This window comes from Macaca fascicularis, chromosome 5, assembly GCF_037993035.2.
Source record: "Macaca fascicularis isolate 582-1 chromosome 5, T2T-MFA8v1.1".
NCBI classification, from domain to species: domain Eukaryota; kingdom Metazoa; phylum Chordata; class Mammalia; order Primates; family Cercopithecidae; genus Macaca; species Macaca fascicularis.
The window spans coordinates 179,470,267-179,493,249 of NC_088379.1; the positions used below are offsets into that span (position 1 = coordinate 179,470,267).

Genomic DNA, 22,983 nt, shown 5'->3' on the forward strand with positions numbered 1-22,983 from the left:
TCTGTCATGTTTATATATCTATGCATTTATTTGTTCAGGTAGAAGGGCTGTGGATGTCTAGAAAATGTCTGTATTCCAAGACAACACCCTCAAAAGAGAAATTTGGGAGTGGATCCTATAAAATTAATGCCAAATGTCAAAAGGTATCTTTTCTTGCAAATCACATGCAATATTCGAGAGGCATTGGAGTTCTAAAGGTGGAAAAGCAGCGTGGATAGGAGCAATCTTATGTAACTTTCAGTTATCATTCTAACGACCCTGACGTTGTCAGTGAACATCCAGCAGTGTATTTAGTAAAGTGAATCTGGAGGACTTGAAAAGTTCAGCCTCACGTTCCCTAGTGTGGGATAAGGGAATCATTAGGTTCAGGAAATAGCCCTTTAGAATATTCATGATCTGATTCTATGCTCATCAAACAAACTTCTGACTTGGCTTCACGCAAAGGATAACCTAGATGCTGTATACCAGTATTCTGCTCATTGGAAAGGCTCTCCTCCAACTTCCAGAGAGAATTAGTATGTTGATATTCCAGAAAATTCATCACCTTTGAATACTTTTTGCGGGAAAAGCATTCTACCCAGATCTCTTCAGGGTAGTTTTTGTAGTTCTTAGACCTGAGAAAGAGATGGTGGGATCCACTCAAGTTTATTCAAATGAAGTTCTTTTCTGAGAACTCTTCAGCAAGCCTCTTGTATTGAGAATATTCCCATTGAAATTCATTGTATTCATGAGCACCCTAGGTGGATTAGCTTATGTAAACTTCCTGACCCCAGGCAGATTACTTCAAATCCCCTATTTTGCAGTTTTCTCATCTTTAAAATGAAGATAACAATATTATGTACTCCAGAGAGTTGCTATGAGCAGTACATGAGTTAACACACATAAGTGCTTAGACATGTGCTTAAGTCATAGCAAACACTCAACAAACAGTGGTTATTAGTGATTATTAGTATATTCAACCACTCCTAGATCCCTTCATTTACTCATCCCCCAAATTCTATAGTGTGGGCACAAAGATGACTAAATTAAATTACATATTAAGAACTATTTAGCCAGGTGTGGTGTCTTACGCCTGTAATTCCAGAGCTTTGGGAGGCTAAGACAGGAGGTTCGCTTGAGCCCAGTAGTTTGAGATCATCCTGGGCAACATAAAAATACTCCATCTCTACAAATATATATATATTTTTTAAATTAGCCAGGTGTGGCATGTGCACCTGTAATCCTGGCTACTCAGGAAGCTGAGGCAAGAGTATGACTTGAGCCCAGGAGGTCGAGGCTGCAGTGAGCTAGGATCACACTGCTGAACTCTAGCCTGGGTGACAGAGCAAGACCTTGTCTCTTAACAAAAACAAAAAAGAAAGGAAGGCAGGCAGGAAGGAAGGGAGGAAGGAAAAGGAAGGAAGGGAGGGAGGGAAGGAGGAAGGGAGGGAGAGAGAGAAAGAGAGAGAAAGAAAACGAAAGAAAGAAGAAAAAAGAAAGAAAGAAAGAAAGAAAGAAAGGAGGGAGGAAAGAAAGAAGAAGGAAGGAAGGAAGGAAAAAGAAAGAAGAAAGGAAGAAAAAAGAACTGTTTAAGCTTGAACAAAAAATAGCCCGCAGCTCTACTAAATACAACCACGTTCTTCAAGCTGACACTTTTATGTAGACCATAGACGTAAAGTTAGAATGATGTATATTCTACAGAGAGTATGCTTGGTGAGCTAGTTCCAATTAACATAATTTGGGACACATAAATGGACAGACAGTGAAGCTGCTGAATTTTTAAGAGTCTTAGGAGGATAATCTGCTAATTCATTCGAGTCAGAGTCCATAATACACTAGAATAATTCATAGAGTTCAATATTCAAAAGGGATTTTTCTCCTGGCTCAGCTAGGTTAAGTATGATTGTGTAAATTTACAAAGTTCTCTCTTAAAAAGGCAATTGTAAAATTAGGTAGACACAGTGTTCTTTGCCTTGTGAAAGGGCTTATTAGAAGTGTATGCACACATAAATTTTGAAGGTACACACATTAATTTTCCGTATATCCAAGGCTCTCAGACAGCCAGTTTCAAACGCTGACTTGCAAAATTAATTCCGTGACCTTTTGTTTGGAAGTAAATAGCATTCTCAGAATCTTTTCCACGCTCTCACCATGCATGTGATGTCAAATTCATATCCTGGCTATTCTTCTGGCATAAAAAAAGAGACATTACATAATTCTAAAAAAATAACACTTGAAAGGAATTATTTGGCAAAGAAAAACACAGCTTGTAGGACTTCTGTCATAAATCATATCCTGAAAAAAATCTATTCATCGACTTTTCTTTCTTTTTGTTTAAGGTACAACACAATTGCTCCTTTCACAGCATACTGAAAAACATGTGTCAACTTGGTGGGTATGATACTTTATCAAAACACTACGTATAAAGATATGTCTTGACCACATCAAAAGAAAACTAAATCAAGAGGCAATTAATCACATTCTACTGTTTTGGCAATGAATGTTTACTTGTGTAAGAGGGACACTAAGTTCTCTTTCTGAGACAAGATACATAACAGGATATGGCGTTTCTTCTTTTCCTTTAAGAAGTCTTGGGAAAGACTTTTAACATTAGTACTTTGTGAAACAGTAATGTTTAAAAAGCTGATAATAATCTGTGACAAACAATTGACCTCATTAAAATTCAATTATTGCACATTTTTGAACAAGCATTGTTTAATGTGTCTATCTCAACCACAAAACATTTTTGAATTAAAAAATGTTTGCTGACTCTATTATAGACTTTGTATATAAATGAGTATTTTTATTAGATCCTAATATTTCTCTATTTAGTGTCATAAAAACAAAGAACTCAATTAGCAATTTAATCAGTTTTAATCTATATTATCTGTAATATCATATTAGATAACACATCTATTAGACAATGTTTACTGTGCAGTAGACAGTATTTTAAGCACTTTATGTATGTTAACTCATTTACTCCACACTACAAATTTCCAAGAATAGGTAAATGATATTACCCTGTTTTAAAGATGAGGAAACTTAGAGGTTAAGTAACTCACCTGACATTTACACAGCAAAAATTGCTACAGCTGAATTTGCAGCCCTGGGGTTCTAGTTCTAGATTTCATGCTTTTAACCTTTAAGTATACTGCCTCTCAAAAGCATTGAAGCATTTTCATGAAAATGGGTTCTGTAATTAATATGACATCTTAAATTTTGTATTTCTTATAATACAAGAAATTATACATTGCATGCACATATCAGTTATTAAATTTAAACTAAAACATGTATAAAAATTTTTATAAAAACCTGCATAAATAGTTCTTCCAAAAGAAATCAGAGAAATGTAGTTAAACTATAGAAAATATAAGGATATCCCCAGCGATTTGACATATTTGAATGATTTGGTATATCATTATGAATGATTTTGTAAGCAGTAAATCATTCTTAGGAGAGATTAGATTGCTGGAGCACTAGAAGGGAGATTAGAATCAGCTTCTGTAACCTACTTCTGGAGTTTAATTGTCATCTGATCGTAGAGACCATCGTTAACTCAACAACCCATCACCAAAGCAATCACAGTATTGTTGATGGTTTCTTTATGAAGCTATGGACCACTTCAGAAAAACATACATAATTACATGTATGCCAAATTCTTCTGACGACATGTATTTTATAGCATTGTAAATTGATTTCCCTTGAATAAATAGCACTTAAAAAAGCAACTGTCAAAAAAAGTTTGCTTTCTTATTTAAAAATTAATGGCTGTCAATGTCAAAAAATACATTATTATCATACAAGTAAACTTCAGTTATTTTCACAAATTTCACAGTTACTCTATTTAGCTTAAATAAAAATTAAAATTATATCATGATCTTTGTCAAGTTGCTGTGCATAGCATCTTTAACGTAAATTTTCTTCCCATGATTTGATTTTTAATGCAAGAATGCCTCTGTACTATGAGTAGAAAATTTGGGTTTGTTAGTAACATTAGTAAAGTAAGAAAGTATATCATATTTAACTTCCTATGATGTGATTCCATTTTTCTGTGGTAAAGATATTACCATCTTCATTCTATAAGTGAAAAAATTGAGGCTGAGACATGTTAACTTAAGAGTCCATACTGTATTGGTTTATGGATTCTGGAAAAAAACAGAATGCATACTTTTCTTAAAAGGTAAAAATAACAACTTTAGTGCCCATTGTATGTCTGGCACTATGCTGGGTGCTTTATTTAATGTATTTTAATACATTATTTCAAACTCAAGGTAATTAGTATTGCCACTGCCATGTATCTAAGAAGAAATGAGCCTTTTAGAAGTAAAGAGACTTAACCCAAATCACAGCTAGTCAATAGCAGACCCTCGATCTAGGCTGGGAGATATATTTCTCCTTGATCCTCTTGTGCTCCTATAACTCCTCTAGTTTGTATACCAAGACTACAAAGCTCTGATCATTCTTTTATCTGAGCCATTTTCCAGGGTTGTTTATGCGGCTGATAATTTTGAGAGATGAGAATATCTTTCACTTGGACAAAGAGAAGGCTTGCTTACAGCTTGCTATGAAAGTAGAGGGTTCCCAAAGTCAGTGGTAGAAAGTTAAATGTACATGGAGTATCATATCAGGGAAATCAACTCTTGTTTTTCCTTTATGAGAATTAATAGACAATTTCAAATATTTTAAAATCCAAGCATGATATTACAGCAACTTAAGTATGTGAATGTGAGTGGTAGACAAATAGCTAAACAAAGGTTACCTCTCTGACAAGCCAGAAATGGGGGTAAGGATGGGCAGGGCAAAAGTACAACTGTTTTTCATATGTTTTATAGAACTGCGTGAACTTTTTTTTTTTTTTTTTTTGAGATGGAGTCTTGCTCTGTCATCAGGCTGGAGTGCAGTGGTGTGATCTTGGTTCACTGCAACCTCTGCCTCCCTTGTTCAAGCGATTCTCCTGCCTCAGTCTCCCAAGTAGCTGGGATTACAGGCATGCGCCAACATGCCCAGTTAATTTTTGTATTTTTTTGTAGAGACAGGGTTTCACCATGTTGGCTGGGATGGTCTCCATCTCCTGACCTCGTGATCTTCCCGCCTCAGCCTCCCAAAGTGAGAACTGTGTCAACTTTTAAGTGACATTCATGAATTATATAAACATTTGTGGTTAAATTAATATTCAGTGTTTACATGTTATAAATGTATAATTCTTGTTCATGATTAAGCTTGCTAGTTTATTATAGTTCTTGTGTAACTTTTTGTTACATATAACATATATACACACATATATAAACACACAAATATAGGTAATAATTATGTTATATATTTCATAAAATTTTAAATATATTTAAGAATGAGGCACTAAAATCTACCTGGAGCTCAGTTAGTAGCAGATGGCTCATTGAGTAATGGTCTTAACTGTAGGATAGTAATGTGGCTGCTCAGAGGTTCTCCAAGTGCCAGAATGTAGATCTTTTCTCGTAGGCAAGTTAGTTTTCCAGATACATATATATCTATATATCTAAGACAGATATAAATATCATACAACAGGAAAAAACAATGTGTGTATATATATGTGTGTGTGTGTATATATATATGAAAAATATATGTGAGTGTATATATGTGCATATGTGTGTGTATATATATAATATATGTATTATATATATTACATATTAATATTGTATTTATATATGTATTATATATTATATATATATGGAAACTAACTTGCCTAAGAGAAAAGATCTATAGATTCTGGCATTTGGAGAACCTCTGGACAGCCATATTATCTATACCTGTATCTACATGTATAATCTATCTCTATATCTATCTATATCTATCATCTGTATTCTTGTCTACTGCTCAGTGGAAAAAGTTCAAGTCTGCCTTTCAGCATTTTAGGCCCAGCACGGGGTCCTGTCATTCTTATTTTCTTGGTATGATGCCTCATGACAAGTACCAGTTGTGCCTGGAACCCCTAAGCCTAAAGCTCTTGAAAGAGCCTCTCCAGCATCTTCTGACCTCTTGCTTCCTTCTGAGTTCAAAATGTAAAAAGGGCAGTCTCGAACCCGAGTGCATGGGAAGGAAATCAGGAAGAGAGGGTCCACTTTTTCTACAAAGCTTAAATAAATTATACTCCTTTTAGATCTCTTCTGGCCTCTACTTTCTGAAGTCCCAGGTGCCTTACATTTCTAAAAATTTGAAAATATTTGTTATTCTCTCCCTTTTGAATTCCCCATCATTGACTTAGGTTTCCACTATCTCTGTCCAAGTCAGTTTTCACAACTGCATTCATTTTTAAGTTTCCTAAATATGTTATCACTCATCTGTTGCTGTTTTTTCCCCAATACTTTCATCCTCCTGTGTGTTAATGACATTTTTATTCTTTATTCCGTTTATTTCCTTGTTTTAATGGGGTTTCAGAGGAAATACAGATAAATGTGGAAGTTCAATTAGTCGTCTTTGCAAGGACCTGCTGCTGCTTTCTTTAAAAAAAGCAGGAAAGCCAGATCTCTCATGAAACATCACAGATGCTCCATTTGTAAATTCAACAAGATTTTTTCTTTTTCTAGCACAATTTTTGTTAACAAAGAAACTGAAGATTTGAAGCATTTGAAGATTTCAAAGTCCTGTGAGATTTCCAAAAACAACTCAGAAAAAATGAATTTTTTCTTTGATTGTGCGAGCCAGGATATAGCAAACAAAAACTAGGAGCTGAGAAACCATCTGTTTCATTTGAATTCATACTGAAAGACAAAAGATGCATTTCTAAATTATTTCATACCTTTCTTCAAAATATTAGAAGAAATGTGAGCAATTCATAATGGATGATGTCATTTATAAGAGACATAATTCCAGTTTTATTCCAATACTTTAAGACAGAAAATACTTGAACATTTCCAAGGGACATAGTAGCAAGTTCTTATTAATTGTATTTAAATTATTTAACTTTTCAATACAATAAATTTAGTATTTTTTAATATAATGCATTTGAATTGGCACAGTTAAGGGTTTAGTACAACTATCGTCTTGAAATCTTCTTAATAACAAGATCTATCCTATTTGACAAATTTTTAGGAGGGACAGAGTTAAGCATTTTTGGCTTTGATGACATATTGTTAGCAAGAAGACCCTCACACAAAAAGTAGCCTAGCTTTTATATTGTATTTTGCTCAATGATCAGGGAAATACTAAAAGCTCAGTGGTATGTTCTTTATGTTGACATTGTCCAACTCCAATAAGACTCAAAATAAACAAATAAATATTGATAATCTTGTAAGATACGTTACATACAAACACACACAACTTCAATAAATAATCTAGACATTCTATCTTTGCAAAGTGACTACTCCATGCTACCTGGTGATGTATTTTTGCAACCTATGCAACCCCAAATCTATCTGAAGTGAAACAGTACTTCAAAATATAATTAAAAATAAAATGACACCTTTTACAAAAATAGTTTTTAACTCAGCAGGAAGGAATGAAACTTATTTTACTTATACCCTGTCATGGGTCCCCTGATAACATTCATGAACCCACAGCACAGAAGAGTGAAGAATCATGACCTCATGTTAAGAGACTTTATAACTTAAAATATATGTATTTAATTCATAAGTAATACATAACTTGTTATGAAAAATTCAAACAATATAAAATTACATATAGCAAAATGTACAGTTCCCTTTTATTCCTGCCCAAATTCCACTATTCCTATTCATTCCCAAATTGTTTGGGGTTAGTGTAAACTTCTTGTATAGATTTATATATATGTATATTTTTACATACATAGTTATGCATATATGTATTTGTGTGTGTGTGTGTGTGTGTGTGTGTATGCCTTAAATAAAAATATACAAAACATTTTTCTTGAACTGAAATATATAATGTAGGCTTACATTCAGGTCTATCTCATGAAAGTTATTTTATAACTTTCATTGGGTTATCATTGTGTTCAGTCATGTTCTTATTAGTGAACATATAAAGGCCATTTTTGTTGCTATTTCAGTGTTTCAGTGGGTCTCTTTGTAAAGGTATCTTATCTACACATACGTATGTAATTTAGATTCCTAGAAACAGAAATGCTGAATTGAAGGATAAATGAGTTTCATATTTTTATATATCTGGACAAATCATCTTCCCAGTTAACGTCAAGTCATGTGACCACAGAACGGATATTAGACAACTTGAGATCTTCCCGGTCTTGTTAACTTCTGTCAATGCATTTATAAAAAAATGTTTTCTCATTTGTTTCTTTCATTTTCCCCTTACATCTGCCTTATAATTTTTGCTAGAACTGTCAAATATAATTTAGGAAACTCAAAATGAGTAGGAAAGTCTATTATATTCACTCATATTTTTGCTTCCTGTGTCCTTTTTTCCTTCTTGATATTCGTATGCTCCTTCTTTTATCATTTTCTTTTTTTCAGACAGCTTCTTTGGCCATACTTTCCAGATAGATTTACTTGTGATTAATTCTCTGTTTTCCTTTATCCAATAACGTTTTGATTTCCCCTTTATTCCCAAAGGATATCTTCCCAGGTACAAGATTCTCAGATGAGAGTTCCTTCCTTTCATCACCTAAAAATATATTTGTAGCTTCTTTCAGACTTCAATAACATCTAAAAAAATCTACTCTCATTCTAATTGTTTTGCCTTCATAAGACGTCATTAATTTCTGGATGCTTTCAGGATTTGTATTTAGTTTTCAGAAGTTTATGCATCATGTGTCTTCATATGGACATCTTTGGATTTATCATGTTAGGGAATTCAACTTCTTGAATCTGTAGTCTTATGCCATTTGCAAAATTTATTAACATTTTAGCCATTATTTTCTCTAGTTTTTTTAGCTTCATACCCTTTACCCCCCATCTGACACTCTGATGACATGAATGTTAGATCATTTGTTGTAATCTCACAGATTCCTGAGGCTATTTCCCAGGCCCCACCACCAATCTATTCATTCTCTGTTGCTTACATTGAGTAATTTTTGTGGTTCTGTTTTATGGTTCATTGATTTTCTTTTCTATCTTCTCCATTTTTTTGTTGTTCCACCCATACACTGAGTTTTCATTTCAATTACTGTATTTTTAGGTCTAAAATTTTGATTTGGTTTCACTTTATAGCTTCTATTTCTTTGCTGAGGCTTTCTAATTTCTCATTTTGTTTCAAGCATATGTGTAATTGCTCACTGAAGCAAATTTATCATGGCTACTTTAAAGTCTTTGCCAGATACCTAACATTTTTGTCTTTTCCTTTGAGATAGAGACTTGCTCTGTTACCCAGGCTGGAGTGCAGTGGTGCGATCTGGACTCACTGCAACCTCTGCCTCTTAGGCTCAAGAGATCCTCCCACGTTAGTTTTTCTAGTCATTTGGAACACAGGTGGATGCCACCTTGCCCAGCTAATTTTGTATTTTTTTGTAGAGACAGGGTTTTATCATGTTGCCTGGGCTGGTCTCAAACTCCTGAGCTCAAGCGATCTGCCTGCCTCAGCCTCCCAAAGTGCTGGGATTACAGGGTGTGAGCCAACACTCCTGGCCTCATCTTTGCCATTTTGATGTTGCCATCAGTTGATTGTCTTTTTCCATAATTATTGAACATTTATGGTTCTTTGTCTGATTTCTGGTTCTCTGTATGATGAATGTTTCTTGGTTGAACCCTAGACATATAAATATTATTTTATTAGAGTCTGGCTCTTATTTAAACTTTTTTGGTTTTCTCTGACATTGCTCTGCTTTGTCAAGGGAAGGTGCTATCTTGTGTCTGTTTCTTAATCACTCTCTATATAGGCCTGTGAGGGGACAGGCTTCTCCTTATTGCTGGATGTCCCACCTGTAAGCATGATGTCCACTGACACTATGGTGGGAGTGGCCTCATAACTGCTAGGTGATGTTGAAAATATTGACTGTCCTCTAAGTCTTCTCTAAAACCACCCCAGCAGGGAGGGAGGGTATACTTTGTTTCTGCAGGGAAAGTGTAGAATTCCTGGCTCTCTATGTGGTCTTCCTGGCACTGGGAGGTATGAGGCTCACTATAGGATGGTGGGGCATGAAAATCCAGTTCATTGTTTGTCCTTTCCTGACACCATCTTGAGTTAGGTGTGACGGTATCTCAACACCACCTCGTAAGACTGGAAGTCTGGGCTCTCCATTTGGGCTTTGCTGTCTGAAGTGGGGTTGCATTTCTTCCTGTGGTGTTGGGCTGGAGTAGAGCAGTTGTCTAAAGCTTTTCTGTCTTGCTAGGCTTCCCCTTTCCTAACCTCCAGAGAATGTTAGATTTGCTAGAGAAATTTGGCTTTTGTTGGGACTTTGTTTTCTGTCTGTACCCGCTGATGTTGCCATGTTGCCAGTTTCTTCATCTTCAAGTCTAGGGTATATGAAGTAAAAGGAAAATCCTGGGAATTCACCTCCACATTGTTTCTCAGGTTCCAAGGTCCTTACCCAGCCTGTGCTTATGTCCAGCACCGGGCATCTCCTTAAGTTTGTTATATATACTGTGTCCAGGGTTTTTAGTTGTATTTAGCAGGTAGAATAGAAAAAAGTATGTCTGTTCCATCTTCCTAGAAGTGAGATTCTTACTATCTTTAGATATCTAGTGGCAGGGCAAGGGAGCAGGGAGATTTTTGGTAATTTTTTTAAAAGGTGCAAAATTTTCTTGCATAGACCTGGAATTCACCATTAATTTATTCATTTATATGAGAATATAGGGCTTATCAGTGGTGGAACCTGAAATCTTCCTTTGTGTCATATGTAGCAGTTAATCACTCAAGATCATGTTACTACATATTTGTTGTTTTTCAGAATTCTGATGAAAGGATCTATTCACAATAGAGTGATGTCACCCTGTCACTTTTAGAAATCAAATCAATAAATGTACGGAAAAGAAATATGTTCACATGAAATAGGTAAATGTGAAAAGCAGACATAGTACATTGGGATGCAGAGATGAAGAGTAGACATGGAGTAAAGCATTATTTATAAAACCACTTTGCAGAAAAAAATTTTCAAAATCAGTAAGCTGTTGAGATTACATTTTAGAATCCTACTCGCTTATCCCCGATATTGGGCATAGGAACTCCAAATCAAATGTCCCCATTCCTGATGAGAAGAAAAGTTCACAGAAGAGAAGATAAGAGAGAGAGAAAATAGACTGAATTAAAATTTAAGCCTAAGACCTCAATATTAAGCCTACCTTGATGCCTTTTAAAACATGTTACTGGAGATAAACGTATTTAAATATTTGGCTCTTGCTAGAAGTCTAACATATTCTCCCTCTCCTAAGAAACATAACATGAATTCTGTTCTTATGTCCTGTTCTTCACAATTGAACAAAATTAGAAAAACAATTATGGAAATTTTTTAAATAATCACTTCATTTTAGAAGATTTTTTCAGATGTGACAAAAATCATCAAGTATATCCTGTAAGTAGCTATTTACTGACTCTAAATTTCTTTCATATTTAATGAACTGCTGAAGTTACATGTATCCTAGAGTTCAACTGTCAAAATTTTTTTATTAATGTTTATGGTTTGGTATTAATTATTATTCAATATTGGCATTATTTTTTAAATGCTATATGCTCTTTTGATGAGTCAATAATGAGGAACATAAATGTAAATAAGATCTTTTCCAGGGATCATGATAAAGGTTTTGTCATTCATCTTCACATAATATAGTGATTTTTTTCTTTCCTGCCTTGTTCAAAGTTTATCAACAAATCACCACTTTGCAGCATGTTAGAAAGGATGAAAATTGAACAGCTAGGGCAAACATGCAAAAGAACGACCAGAGAAGCTCAAGGATATTTTATAAAAACATATACCAGAAAAATAATCTATGTAAAATGGATCTCAGATGAGCAAACCTAAACATTTCTTAACACATATATATTTGAAGAAGACACATATACATAAAAATATTATCACAATGTATGATTCTGATGCCTTTCACTTTGGCTTTAAGATTCTTGACAACCTGGCTGATATTAAGAATCACCAGGACCATTTGTTTTAAAAGTGGATTTCCAAGAATTATTTATATAGTTCCTGAATCTAGGACTTGGGTCTGTTACTATTGATCAGACATATTTGGGAAAGGGTATATTACAGGAACTGAAGTGCAATAATGATAGCACTTGCTCAAAAATTTCAAAACTGTCACCAAACAAACAAACTAACCAACAAAACACCATGATATTCTATTTCACTGAAATCGGCAATTTAAGTCCACGACTCACCTTATTGAATAAAGAACATTTCCATTTTTGAAAATTCTTAGCAATTTGTTGTCTGTAGTGACTTCATGAAAGTTGGCACCCTTTTCATTGGCAAAGAATAAATCAGGTTTCCAAATGGAGTCCAACATGGAGGGGTCGAGGTCTAAAGAGTCGTCAGGATACTCACTGTACGCGAGGCGGGGATCATTCCATTTCTGGCGAAGAAAGATATTCACTCTGTAATCCTATGATAAAAGAACAAAAGAAAGAAAAAAAAACCCTGCTTTAAAAAGTTTAGAACCCATAGTGTCAATGTGGTGCCAACGCAGGCTCATCGACTGTAGAAAATGTATCCTTCTTGGGGATGGGTTGCATAGTTAATTGAGGAGGCTATACAAGTGTTGGGACAGAGGGAGGATGGAAATCTCTGTACCTTCTTCTTAATTTTGCTGTCAACCTAAAACTTCTCTAAATAATAAAGTCTTATAAAAAAGAGTTTTGGATCTTATGTACTGTTCTTTGGGTTTTTCTGAATTATAACAGGAATCAATGACATTCTTGGGTACTTCCGTCCCCCAGGATCCTCACTGATTACCACTTAGAAGAGTCATCCTAGTTCTGAGGTTTTGGCCATATACCTTCAGTGACCTATATGCCTCCAAAGAAAAGACCACAATTTATCATGTTTAAAACTTGTTGTTCCATTCCACTTTAATTTCCTGCTTTGTCAGAATAAAATGCTGGAATGCTATTAGACACTTAGAGAAAGATATTTTCATCTTTGCATTTATTTTTAGAATAATTTCTTTTAGTAGATATCCAACAACATCCAGAATATGTTTAGTGAACTTGTCTTAAAAGCTCTCTGTGTTACAAAAATGACCATATACACTTCTTCACAATGAAAGCACATTTTCTCATGTTTAACATAGCAAGTAAGTTCTATGAAATAAGTAATTTAAGAAAAATAAAGCTGATTTTAGAATAATGAAAGAATAATAAAGGACAATTATTGTCAATAATACTTCAAGAAAATTTGGCTAATGAGATTTCCCAATTAGATCTTTCATAGTTAATTGTAAAAGGAGTCAATGATTTCAACCAAATTCTTGCTCACAATTTTGGACTAATGTGTAGAATGACAAATGTTGACAGCTGAGTATATGTGTAGTGTTTTTATATACACAGTATATGAAAATAAGTACCACATATGTCTTTGTAAATACTTTTTTCTAGATTTTTGAAATGAGCCAATAAAATAAATATAGATCTCATTGTAAGCATGATCAAAGCAAACATTTGAAGACCACTGTATTTGCATGCAAAATAGCCAAGGCTGAAGATACTCATAAAAACTGAAAGTCAGTTTTCATCTATTTTTCTATTTCTTGAATACCAAATTATGAGACATCAGAATGTAGTAACCAGGCAATCACAACGAATGCTTTAATGATATCAGAGCAGGTAGATTGCTTATGTTATCAGTAGGTCGAAGTCAGAGTTTGTACTGAATGTTACACATCTGTACATCACCTTGATCAGTATTTGTGCCCTGAGGCTATCTTCTAACTGCAACTAAGGTTACATACCAGAAAATATTTTTTGCTGTTTGCTAGCTGCCCCAGGTATCTTTCCAAAGTGACAATGGAGCAGAGTTCACTTCAACTTTTTACCAGAAAGCTAACGATATTGTGGAAATCTCACCCGCCACAAGGATCTAGAGAATCTGTAAATGGGGATATGTGAACAAGCTTCTACCAGCCTAGAACAGGTCATCTTCTCTTAGCCTGTAGTCCAGGGCACCAGGAAGCACAGCTCCATGGTTGGTGCCCAGTTCTTGTTTCCTTCGCCATTCTCCAGTGTGTGCCCTCAATACCACTAAAGGAATCAGTGATTGACCAAATCAGTCTCTCTCTGCTTTATAGGCAGGAGAAGACTGAACAAGGTCAAGTTATAATCATACCTGCCAGGAAAGATAACTGACTAGTAAAGAATTTACATTGTACTGATTTATAAGACACATAATCAAGTTGTTTGAAGCATTTTTTGCTGTCACATTTCTTGATTTAGAACTCTCTGCAGCTGTTCACCACACTTAGGCTAAAATAAAAGTGCTCTTTAAGTTGCAGTATATGTAATAAAATTTGGTAGAATCTCTTTATCCTTATGTTATTAGTACTAGTGATACACTTTACAGATACATTTTCAGTTCTTCCGGGAACACTTTTTGCTCCAAATGTGAACTAGAAAAGATGCTAAGTATCTTTCAGTTTCTGTTTCTAAGTAATACAAGGAAAAAGCAACAGTCACCTGTCACCAAGGCCAAATGTTGTGATGCTCTATGCCCATTGTGATGCTCTGTCTGAAATATCTCTGTCTCTTAATACATTTAGTTTAGGAAAGTAAGAAGCATCTGAGGTCACTGGATGCCATTGTGAAAATGTGTAAAGAAAGGGGTAAGTAACCTGACCGTCAAAATAGTACCACCCTAAGAGAATTCACGACAGCATGGAAAATATGATTTTCTGATCTATTGTACTGCATGGTAAGTACAGTTAATAATAATGTATTGTATATTTCAAAATAGCTAAAAGAATAAATTTTTGACATTCTCACTCCTAAATTGTATTAAGAGGTGAGATGCTGAATATGTTAATTAGCTTGATTAAATCTTTCTATACTTTGGTTCAGGGCCAGGATTCAAAGCAAAACAAAAATAATGATGTCCTGAAAACCTTAGAAACTAAGATTTTACTACTCCTTACAGTTTTGGTTTTGCTTTGCCTGCAGATTAGCATTGAGATGTAAAGTTACTAAATAACCACATTCAGCATTTTGAAAATGGTTTTTTAAGGCTGATTCTTCATAGCCACAGTATCCCATTATACCCAGCAACCAACTATATTAATTATTTTTGAATTTTGGCTATTTGTGAAAATGTGTAAAGAAAGGGGTAAGTAAACTGACAGTCAAAATAGTACCACCCTAGGAGAAGTCCTAGTAACTAGACGTGAAATAACTTGCCTGTAATAAAATTTCCTGGAGCGAAGAAGAAAAGGACCTTGTACAACACATTTTGTACACGGCAAAAGGTCAAATTACATCTCAACATGACGCTACTCAAGGTGACTTGGAGTGAATTAAAAGTTCAAATATGATGGGTAAAAATTTTTTTAAAAGGAAATTCAGCAGAGTATTTATGTGGCCTTGAGGTAGGGTAAATTATTTAAAAAGCACAATAATATTGATCATAAAATAAAGGTTAATAAATTCTGCGATGTCAGAATTAAGAAATTCTGTACATCCAAAGGTCACTTAAGGATAATGAAAACATAAATTATACTGCAAGAAGGTGTTTGCCACATATACAACTGACAGTTGATTATTAACATGCTTTAAAAGATTTCATAGCGATAATTGAGAAAAAGAGAAAAAACTGAGTAGAAAAAATGGCCAAAACAATCACAACATTTTACTAGGCAGGCATTGCAAATATCCAGTAAGTATCTGAAAAAATGTTCAACCACATTAGTAAACAAAGAAGTGAAAATTAAGATATTAATGAGATACTATTTTATATTTACTGGGCTGTTAAAAATAAGACTTTTGATGATATCAGAATTTGTCAAAAATACAGGGTAAAATAATGCTTTATACATTGCTGCGAAAAACATAAAAAGATGGAAAAAAATGGCCAGGTACAGTGGCTCATGCCTTTAATCCCAGCACTTTGGGAGGCCAAGGTGGGTGAATCACGAGGTCAAGAGATCGAGACCATCCTGGCCAACATGGTGAAACCCCATCTCTACTAAAAACACAAAAATTAGCTGGGCATGGTGGCATGCGCCTGTAGTCCCAGCTACTTGGAAGGCTGAAGAAGGAGAGTCAGTTGAACCCAGGAGGCAGAGGTTGCAGTGAGTTGAGATCATGCCGCTGCACTCCAGCCTGGTGACAGAGCGAGACTCCCTCTCAAAAGTTAAAAAAAAAATTGAAAAATTAACATTGTAACATAAATTTGATATGTGCATACTCAGGATACAAACATTTTGGCTCAAAATACAAAACTTAAAGAAACCTTTGTGTTTGTGCAACAGAAGACATATACAAAAGTATTTATAGCAACACTGTTAGCTCTAATGAAAAACCAAGCCAAACCAAACCAAAACCTGAAACCAACAAATATCCATTGGCAGAAAAATGCGTCATAAACTGTGCCATGTCAATCAAATCAAATATCTAGCAATGAAAATAAATTACCACTATTTCCAATGATGAGGATGAGTCTTATAAATGTTAAACAGTATAAAGAAAAAAAGCAAATGCTGAGGATATAATGTATGGCATCATTTTTGTAAAATTCAAAGCCAAGCAATTTCTCTCTTTCTCTCTCTTTTTATATATATCTTTATGTGTATGTATGTATGTGTGCATGTATGTGTATGTGTGTATATCTGTATACATGTCCATCAATATAGAATTATAATCACCAACTTTATGATAGTGATTACCTAGGGAAATGCTGGGGAATGAGACAGTGGATTATACAGGTATTTTTAATATTGGTAATGTTTTAGCTCTAAGTCTAGGTAAAGGATTCAATAATGTTTATGTTATTAAATTATACTTAATCACATATATATTATGTATGGAATTATATACCAAAAGAAATCTTGTTATAAGAATTCTTATAGCTGGAAGAGGAGAAAGAGAGTCAGCGCCAAAATGATGTGATGTGAAACTGACTGGGTATCTGCTGGAGGAAAAGGGTCAAGAAAGAACCAAAGAATGTGGGCAGCCTCTAGAAGCTGTAAAAGCAAAGGAATGGGTTTTCTCCTAAAGCCTCCAGAAGGAACACAGCCCTGTAGACGCCTTGAATTTAGTCTGGCAAAACACACTTGCTTCTGACCTCGAGAAGTGTAAGGTAATACATTAGTGTTGTTCAGGCCACTTGCAGTATAAATATTTTTAAAGTTTTCTGTATGTTGTGTTTTTCTGACATCTTAAAAAACCCTTCTGGCTGAGGAGAGACTACCTCTCCCAGTGCTAGTCAAATTTCAGAGATAGCAGAGGGCCCAGCCTGGAGCACATCTTGAGTAAACAAACTAGTAAGCTCAGAATCTTCCCTCCTCTATCAGCCAGTGCACCCGGAAGACAGTGTTCCTGTGCCTTAGTCATCTCTGGGCTAGGAACCAGGCAACTAGAAACCATCTCTAGAGCCCAAATCCTGGCAAAATTATTCAAGCTAGGCAACCCTAAATAAACTGTCCACCTTTGCTTTGCCTGCCTTTGCAGCGGAAACCCCAATAAAGGCTGTGGCTTGAACTTTCATGTGCCTACCTTCTGCCTCCTGACCACCATGATGTCTTTCTCACATGGTCCTGCATGGGATGCTGTGCCTCTTGTTTCTAGGACCTGTGAGTATAATAAACTGTGTTTTTTCCTGAGTCTCCCTGTTTCCTCTGTGGCCACGCCTGACTGACCATCTCATAAAAGAACAGAAACACCACTAAATTTGTGGCAATGTGTGACAGCAGCAATGGGAAACTATTATATCTTTTTGAACTGATTTGCATACAATATTATTACCAGTTTTGGAAGACATCTCTAAAACAATAGATTTTTTTGGCCAGTCATCGGAGAGGGTAGAACACTTAAGGCAAATACCACTGGATTCATAGCCAGATGGAAAAAGTAATCCAGAATTCTTTTTGTTTTAAAAAAATCCTAATCAGAGATCTTGGCAAGTTTCAAAATGTTCAGAAAATAACTCACCTATGTCAAATAAACAAGAATGAAGTTCATACTCCCTACCAATGTTTCACTGGTTTAGCTGTATAAGCTTTTACAGTTCTGAAGTATTGTACAACATAGGTTCCCATGCGTCAGGAAACAGAGAATACCGACACCCAATGGTGCCATAATTGCTACTAACATCATCTCTATAATATCCCCCATGTTGCCTATACCATCTGCTCTGTGAACCCCTCCACAGGGAGGATGGTCGTCTGGGGCCACTGATTCTGCAGTAAAGGCCCATTGGGAAAATGTCTTTCAATTCTCTAAAGCAACAGGGAAGAAAGTCATTTTATAAGAACTATTTAGAGGCTTAAAAGGTTATCTTAAATCTCCCTCTGATTTCTCCATTATCCATATGTACAATTATTCTCTTAGAAAAAAGAAGATTTTAAAATTCCCAAATTTTTTTCAAAAGCAATCTAATTGTGTACCAGTTCTGGAAACATACAATTAAGAGGGATTGATTAGAACATAAAATGTGCTGGATCAATTAAATAACACTCTTCATATCTCATTTAGTAACTTCTGTGTAAATATAAGATTGAAAATTAAAATACTAGCAAAAACAATACAAAGCTATATTCCATTAAGCATACTACCCATTCCGTACACTCGAATGCAATAATTTCTGGAGAGGTAAACTTAGTTCATGGAAACACTCTTCCAGAAGTTGAAAGAAATTGATTCAGTTTGTGGGTGCCTCGATTTAGGTGTAAACACCTACAAAGGGCCAGTACTCCCAGTAGCTGCTTGCTGTCAATGAAAAGTAGTAATTTTTGTTGCTCTTGAGTCGCATGGTAACAAGTTATTCTCCCGCTAAGGTGCTGCATAGCCGTGCTCCACAAGCCCCCATTCATCCACCAGCCCCTTCTGTCTTTGTGCTCACTTAATACTTCTACTCAATTCTCCTTTGTCTGCTAATTGTATGACTAATTTCCATCCTTAAAAAAAAAAAAAGGCTAGATAACCAGGTGGACTGCACTCTGTCCTTCACAGCAAGTTTCTACATCATTTTTCTGCCCGCTTCTCAGCTCCTAAGCTCCAATTCACTCCATTTTGCGTTATACCCACTAGGAAGAGGAAGCTTATCTCCTAGTTTAGACAACATGGGCATGGAGGTCCATTAATACTTTTGTTCATGACCTGAAATTTGCATCACAAATCCACTCATTCCAACAGAATATTCTCTCTGGATTGATTTTATTGCTGCTTGATGTTAATCACACAATTTGCATGTTAAAATAAACATAATCATTTACACATAAGACATTATTTTGCATTTTGTATATTTATTTATTTATTTATTTATTTATTTATTTATTTATTTATTGAGACGAGCCTTGCTCTGTCCCCCAGGCTGGAATGCAGTGGTGCCAACTCTGCTCACAGCAACCTCCACCTCCCTAGTTCAAGCGATTCTCTTGCCTCAGCCTTCCGAGGAGCTGGGATTACAGGCACCTGCCACTGTGCCCAGCTAATTTTTGAATTTTTTAGTAGAGATGGAGTTCTGCCATGTTGGCCAGGCTGGTCTGGAACTCCTGACCTCAGGTGATCTGCCCACCTCAGCCTCCCAAAGTTTGAAATTACAGGCATGAGCCACTGCACTTGGCCTCATTTTGTATATTTAATATGTGGGTATCTGTGTACTATTATTTTTGGACTTTCACTAAACAATTGTTCTACTACTGGAACATATGACTTGGCTCCTGAAACAGTGAAAGTCTCTGGGGAAATTAAGTATCATTTGGTCTTTGGAACATTCTGTTACCAATCAACACTACAAATGCTCTTCAAATCAGAATTCTAAGAATTTCTTCCCAGTAATGGGAAGAAAATATTTTGAAAAAAGTTGAGAGATACTTCAAAATTTTGAGATGGATAATAGTGTCATAGAATAATAATTTTTTTGAAGACATTCCAACTAGTGTGTTTCCTTAAATGTCTGATGTAAACTGTATTCTATTTTGTAAATGTGTGTTTTTAAAATTTTAAAAATCGTGGTCAAATACACATAACATTTATCATGAGAGATGTTTTATATATTAACAGTATTACGCAGCCATCACCACCACCACCTAGTTTCATAACATTTTTTTTCACCCCAAAAGGAAATCCTGTACCCAGTTAATGTTCTCCTTTCCTCCTCCTCTAGTCTCTGGCAACCACTCATCTGCTTCTGTCCCCATAGATTTGCCTACTCTGGATATTTTAAATAAATAGAATCACACTATATGTGACCTTTTGCATCTGGCTTCTTTCACTTAGCATAAGTTTTTACAAGGTTTTATGGTGTATTTAAGAACACAGAGGTCATTTGTTTGTAGAAGCATGAAGGGCCTTATTGAGAGAATTATATATGTAAGGTAATATAGTTTCAGAGACACATTTTTGGAAGTGAGTGCTCTATACATAATGATGTATATGTACATGTATAAGCCATCACAATGCCTGTATATATGTATTATACTTAAAACCCACGGGAATCCACAAACATCATAAAAGATGAAAACAATAGCTATCTGTTAATAAAATGATACTAACTTTTGGGCATAAAACTAGATGCTTTAAAAATAATTTAGAATTGAAAAAATGATAGTAAAATTTGCCCTGTACATAAAGTTTCAGGATCGAACTGATGCTTGTAAAGGCCTAACAGCTTCATCTTGCATACAAGTACTTTTCATGATAGCAACATCTGACACTATCAGGGTTTATCTATTTACCTCCCACCAATCAGTGTTGTTTTTTTTTTTTTTTTTAAATATCATATGTAATTTGGGACTAATGTTATAGAAATAACAAAGAAAAAAAGATTTATTTTGGGCCTGTGTAAGATCAAATTTTACCAAAGTAAACAAATTATGTGAACCAAGTTTGTTTACCTCAAGTGTTTCCAGTTTAAAGATATCTAGATTTTTAGTTATATACACACATATTTAAAAATTTAATCTGTTTAAAAGTTCACACTTCCCTTCACACTTTTAATGAACCATTAACATGTAGTAGCTTGGCATTTGATAAAAGATATGGTTTAGTAAATAAGAACAAAGGAATAGATATTATTGACAAAAAAAATTTGTTGTATTTGACATTTGTCCTCAGTAAGAAAACTGAACATGTAAATATAATTATTCCAATAATTATTTTCAAATTTTTCTGAATGCTAAGACTTTTTTTTTCTTTTGAGACAGTCTCTCTCTGTCACCCAGACTGGAGTGCAGTGGTGCAATCTTGGCTCACTGTGACTTCTGCCTCCTGGGTTCAAGTAATTTTTGTGCCTCAGCTCTAGGTAGCCAGGATTATAGGCGCCCACCACCACGTCTGGCGAATTTTTGTATTTTTAGTAGAGATGGGATTTCTCCATGTAGGCCAGGCTGGTCTCGAACTCCTGACCTCATCAGATCCGCACACCTCAACCTCCCACAGTGCTGGAATTACAGGTGTGAGCCACAGTGCACAACCAACCCTCATGCTTCTTATCACAGTTTGACATTTTAACTGATACTTAAATTTTCAGAAATTTAAACCACTTATTGTCTTTTGGGAATTTTTTAATTTGTGAGGGCTTATATGCCATATAACTAACTATGAAATGTGAGAGGTTAAAAATTAAAGGGAAAATGTTCCACTTTGGAAGAATTTTAGTTAATGAAATATTATATGTCAAAGAAAAAATTAAATTGCATTTGGTTTCTTTCTGAGCAATCCAGATAATTCTTAACTAGTTGTTTATTGATTTGGAGACTGGCCAAGGAGCTCTGTGGAGGCTAAGTGTACTGTAAAGCTGGAGAGGAATTAACTTCTTTTAGAAACCATCATTGAATATTGCTGCCTTATTTAGGATAGCTCTTGACAGTAACAGATGAAATGTTTGCTTCATCTGCAACAAATAAAATTTTAAAATCCACAATTCACTCTAACCTAAAGACATACACAACCTAAATACATATATAACCTGTAATACATATACAACCTATTAAAATCAGAATTAAAAGAAAAATGTAATAAATCATTAGATATTTTCTACTTGGGCAGAGAACACTACTCATTTTAATATTTCTACATTTACAGGTATTTGGATTTATGCATACATATTTATAAGTATTTGAATGTAGGGTTTCATAGGCAAAAGATGAGTTGCAAAATTTTGGTGTGTTCTTGTATCGCATACAAATATTTGGTAACCTGTGAGTATTACCTTCTATCTGAGCAAGTAAACTTGAGGAAATTCATATTTTGTTGAATGTAAATCCTACTGTAGGTTTAGCATAATGTTGCAGCTGAAACTGTTAGAAATACTTAAGTATGATTATTTCATTTCCATATTATAGTTTTGATCTGTTCTGAATCTATTGATATTTCTTTTCTCTGTACAATTAGCTTGCTATTTATACTCGAATACTTTCATGACAGAAAAATTATTTGAAGTGATGAGAGCACATGGACTAAATTAAGCATCTTTACCAATGGTGTATCGTAGGACAAAAACAACAGCTGAGATCTCACTGATTTTCATTAGGCCTTTTGCTCTCAAAATAACTCAGCATGACATATAATATACTGCTTACTGCAAGTGACACCATCTCATAGACAACGTCTCTTTTATGGTGGCAGATTATTTTCTCTCAGGGACTATGCCCATATACCAGCTAAATACCACTGAGCAACTTCTGTTCAAACAATGTGGAAAAGGCTTAGTAAAGCCCTGCTCAGATCTCTGGCTTACAAAAATCATGGCATGTAATAAAATGTTTGTTTTGTATAAACCACAAAGTTTTGGGATAGTTTGCTATGCAGCAACAACTGGAATAGAACTAAGAAACTAGAAGTGGGTGCTGCTCTAAGAAGAAAACTTAAAACATGTTCCCTTGACTCTGGGACCAGGTAGCAAGAAGTAGCTTGCAAGGATTTGAAGACATTGTTGTGATGGCTAAAGGAATGAGAAGGAAATCCTTATTAGAGGAGAGAAAAGAAAATCCACCCCTACATTGTGGGGCAGAA

General features: G+C 35.0%; 1 protein-coding gene across 2 annotated transcripts in view; it reads right to left on the reverse strand.

Moving 5' to 3' along the window:
• GLRA3 (glycine receptor alpha 3) overlaps positions 1 to 22,983 on the reverse strand; it is a 173,550-nt gene that overhangs the window by 65,937 nt on the left and 84,630 nt on the right. For both annotated transcript variants that reach the window (XM_005556328.5, XM_015451040.4), the window contains exon 4: positions 12,208 to 12,431. In XM_005556328.5, the coding sequence (XP_005556385.2) occupies positions 12,208 to 12,431 (224 nt within the window). The remainder of the gene's footprint in view (positions 1 to 12,207; positions 12,432 to 22,983) is intronic.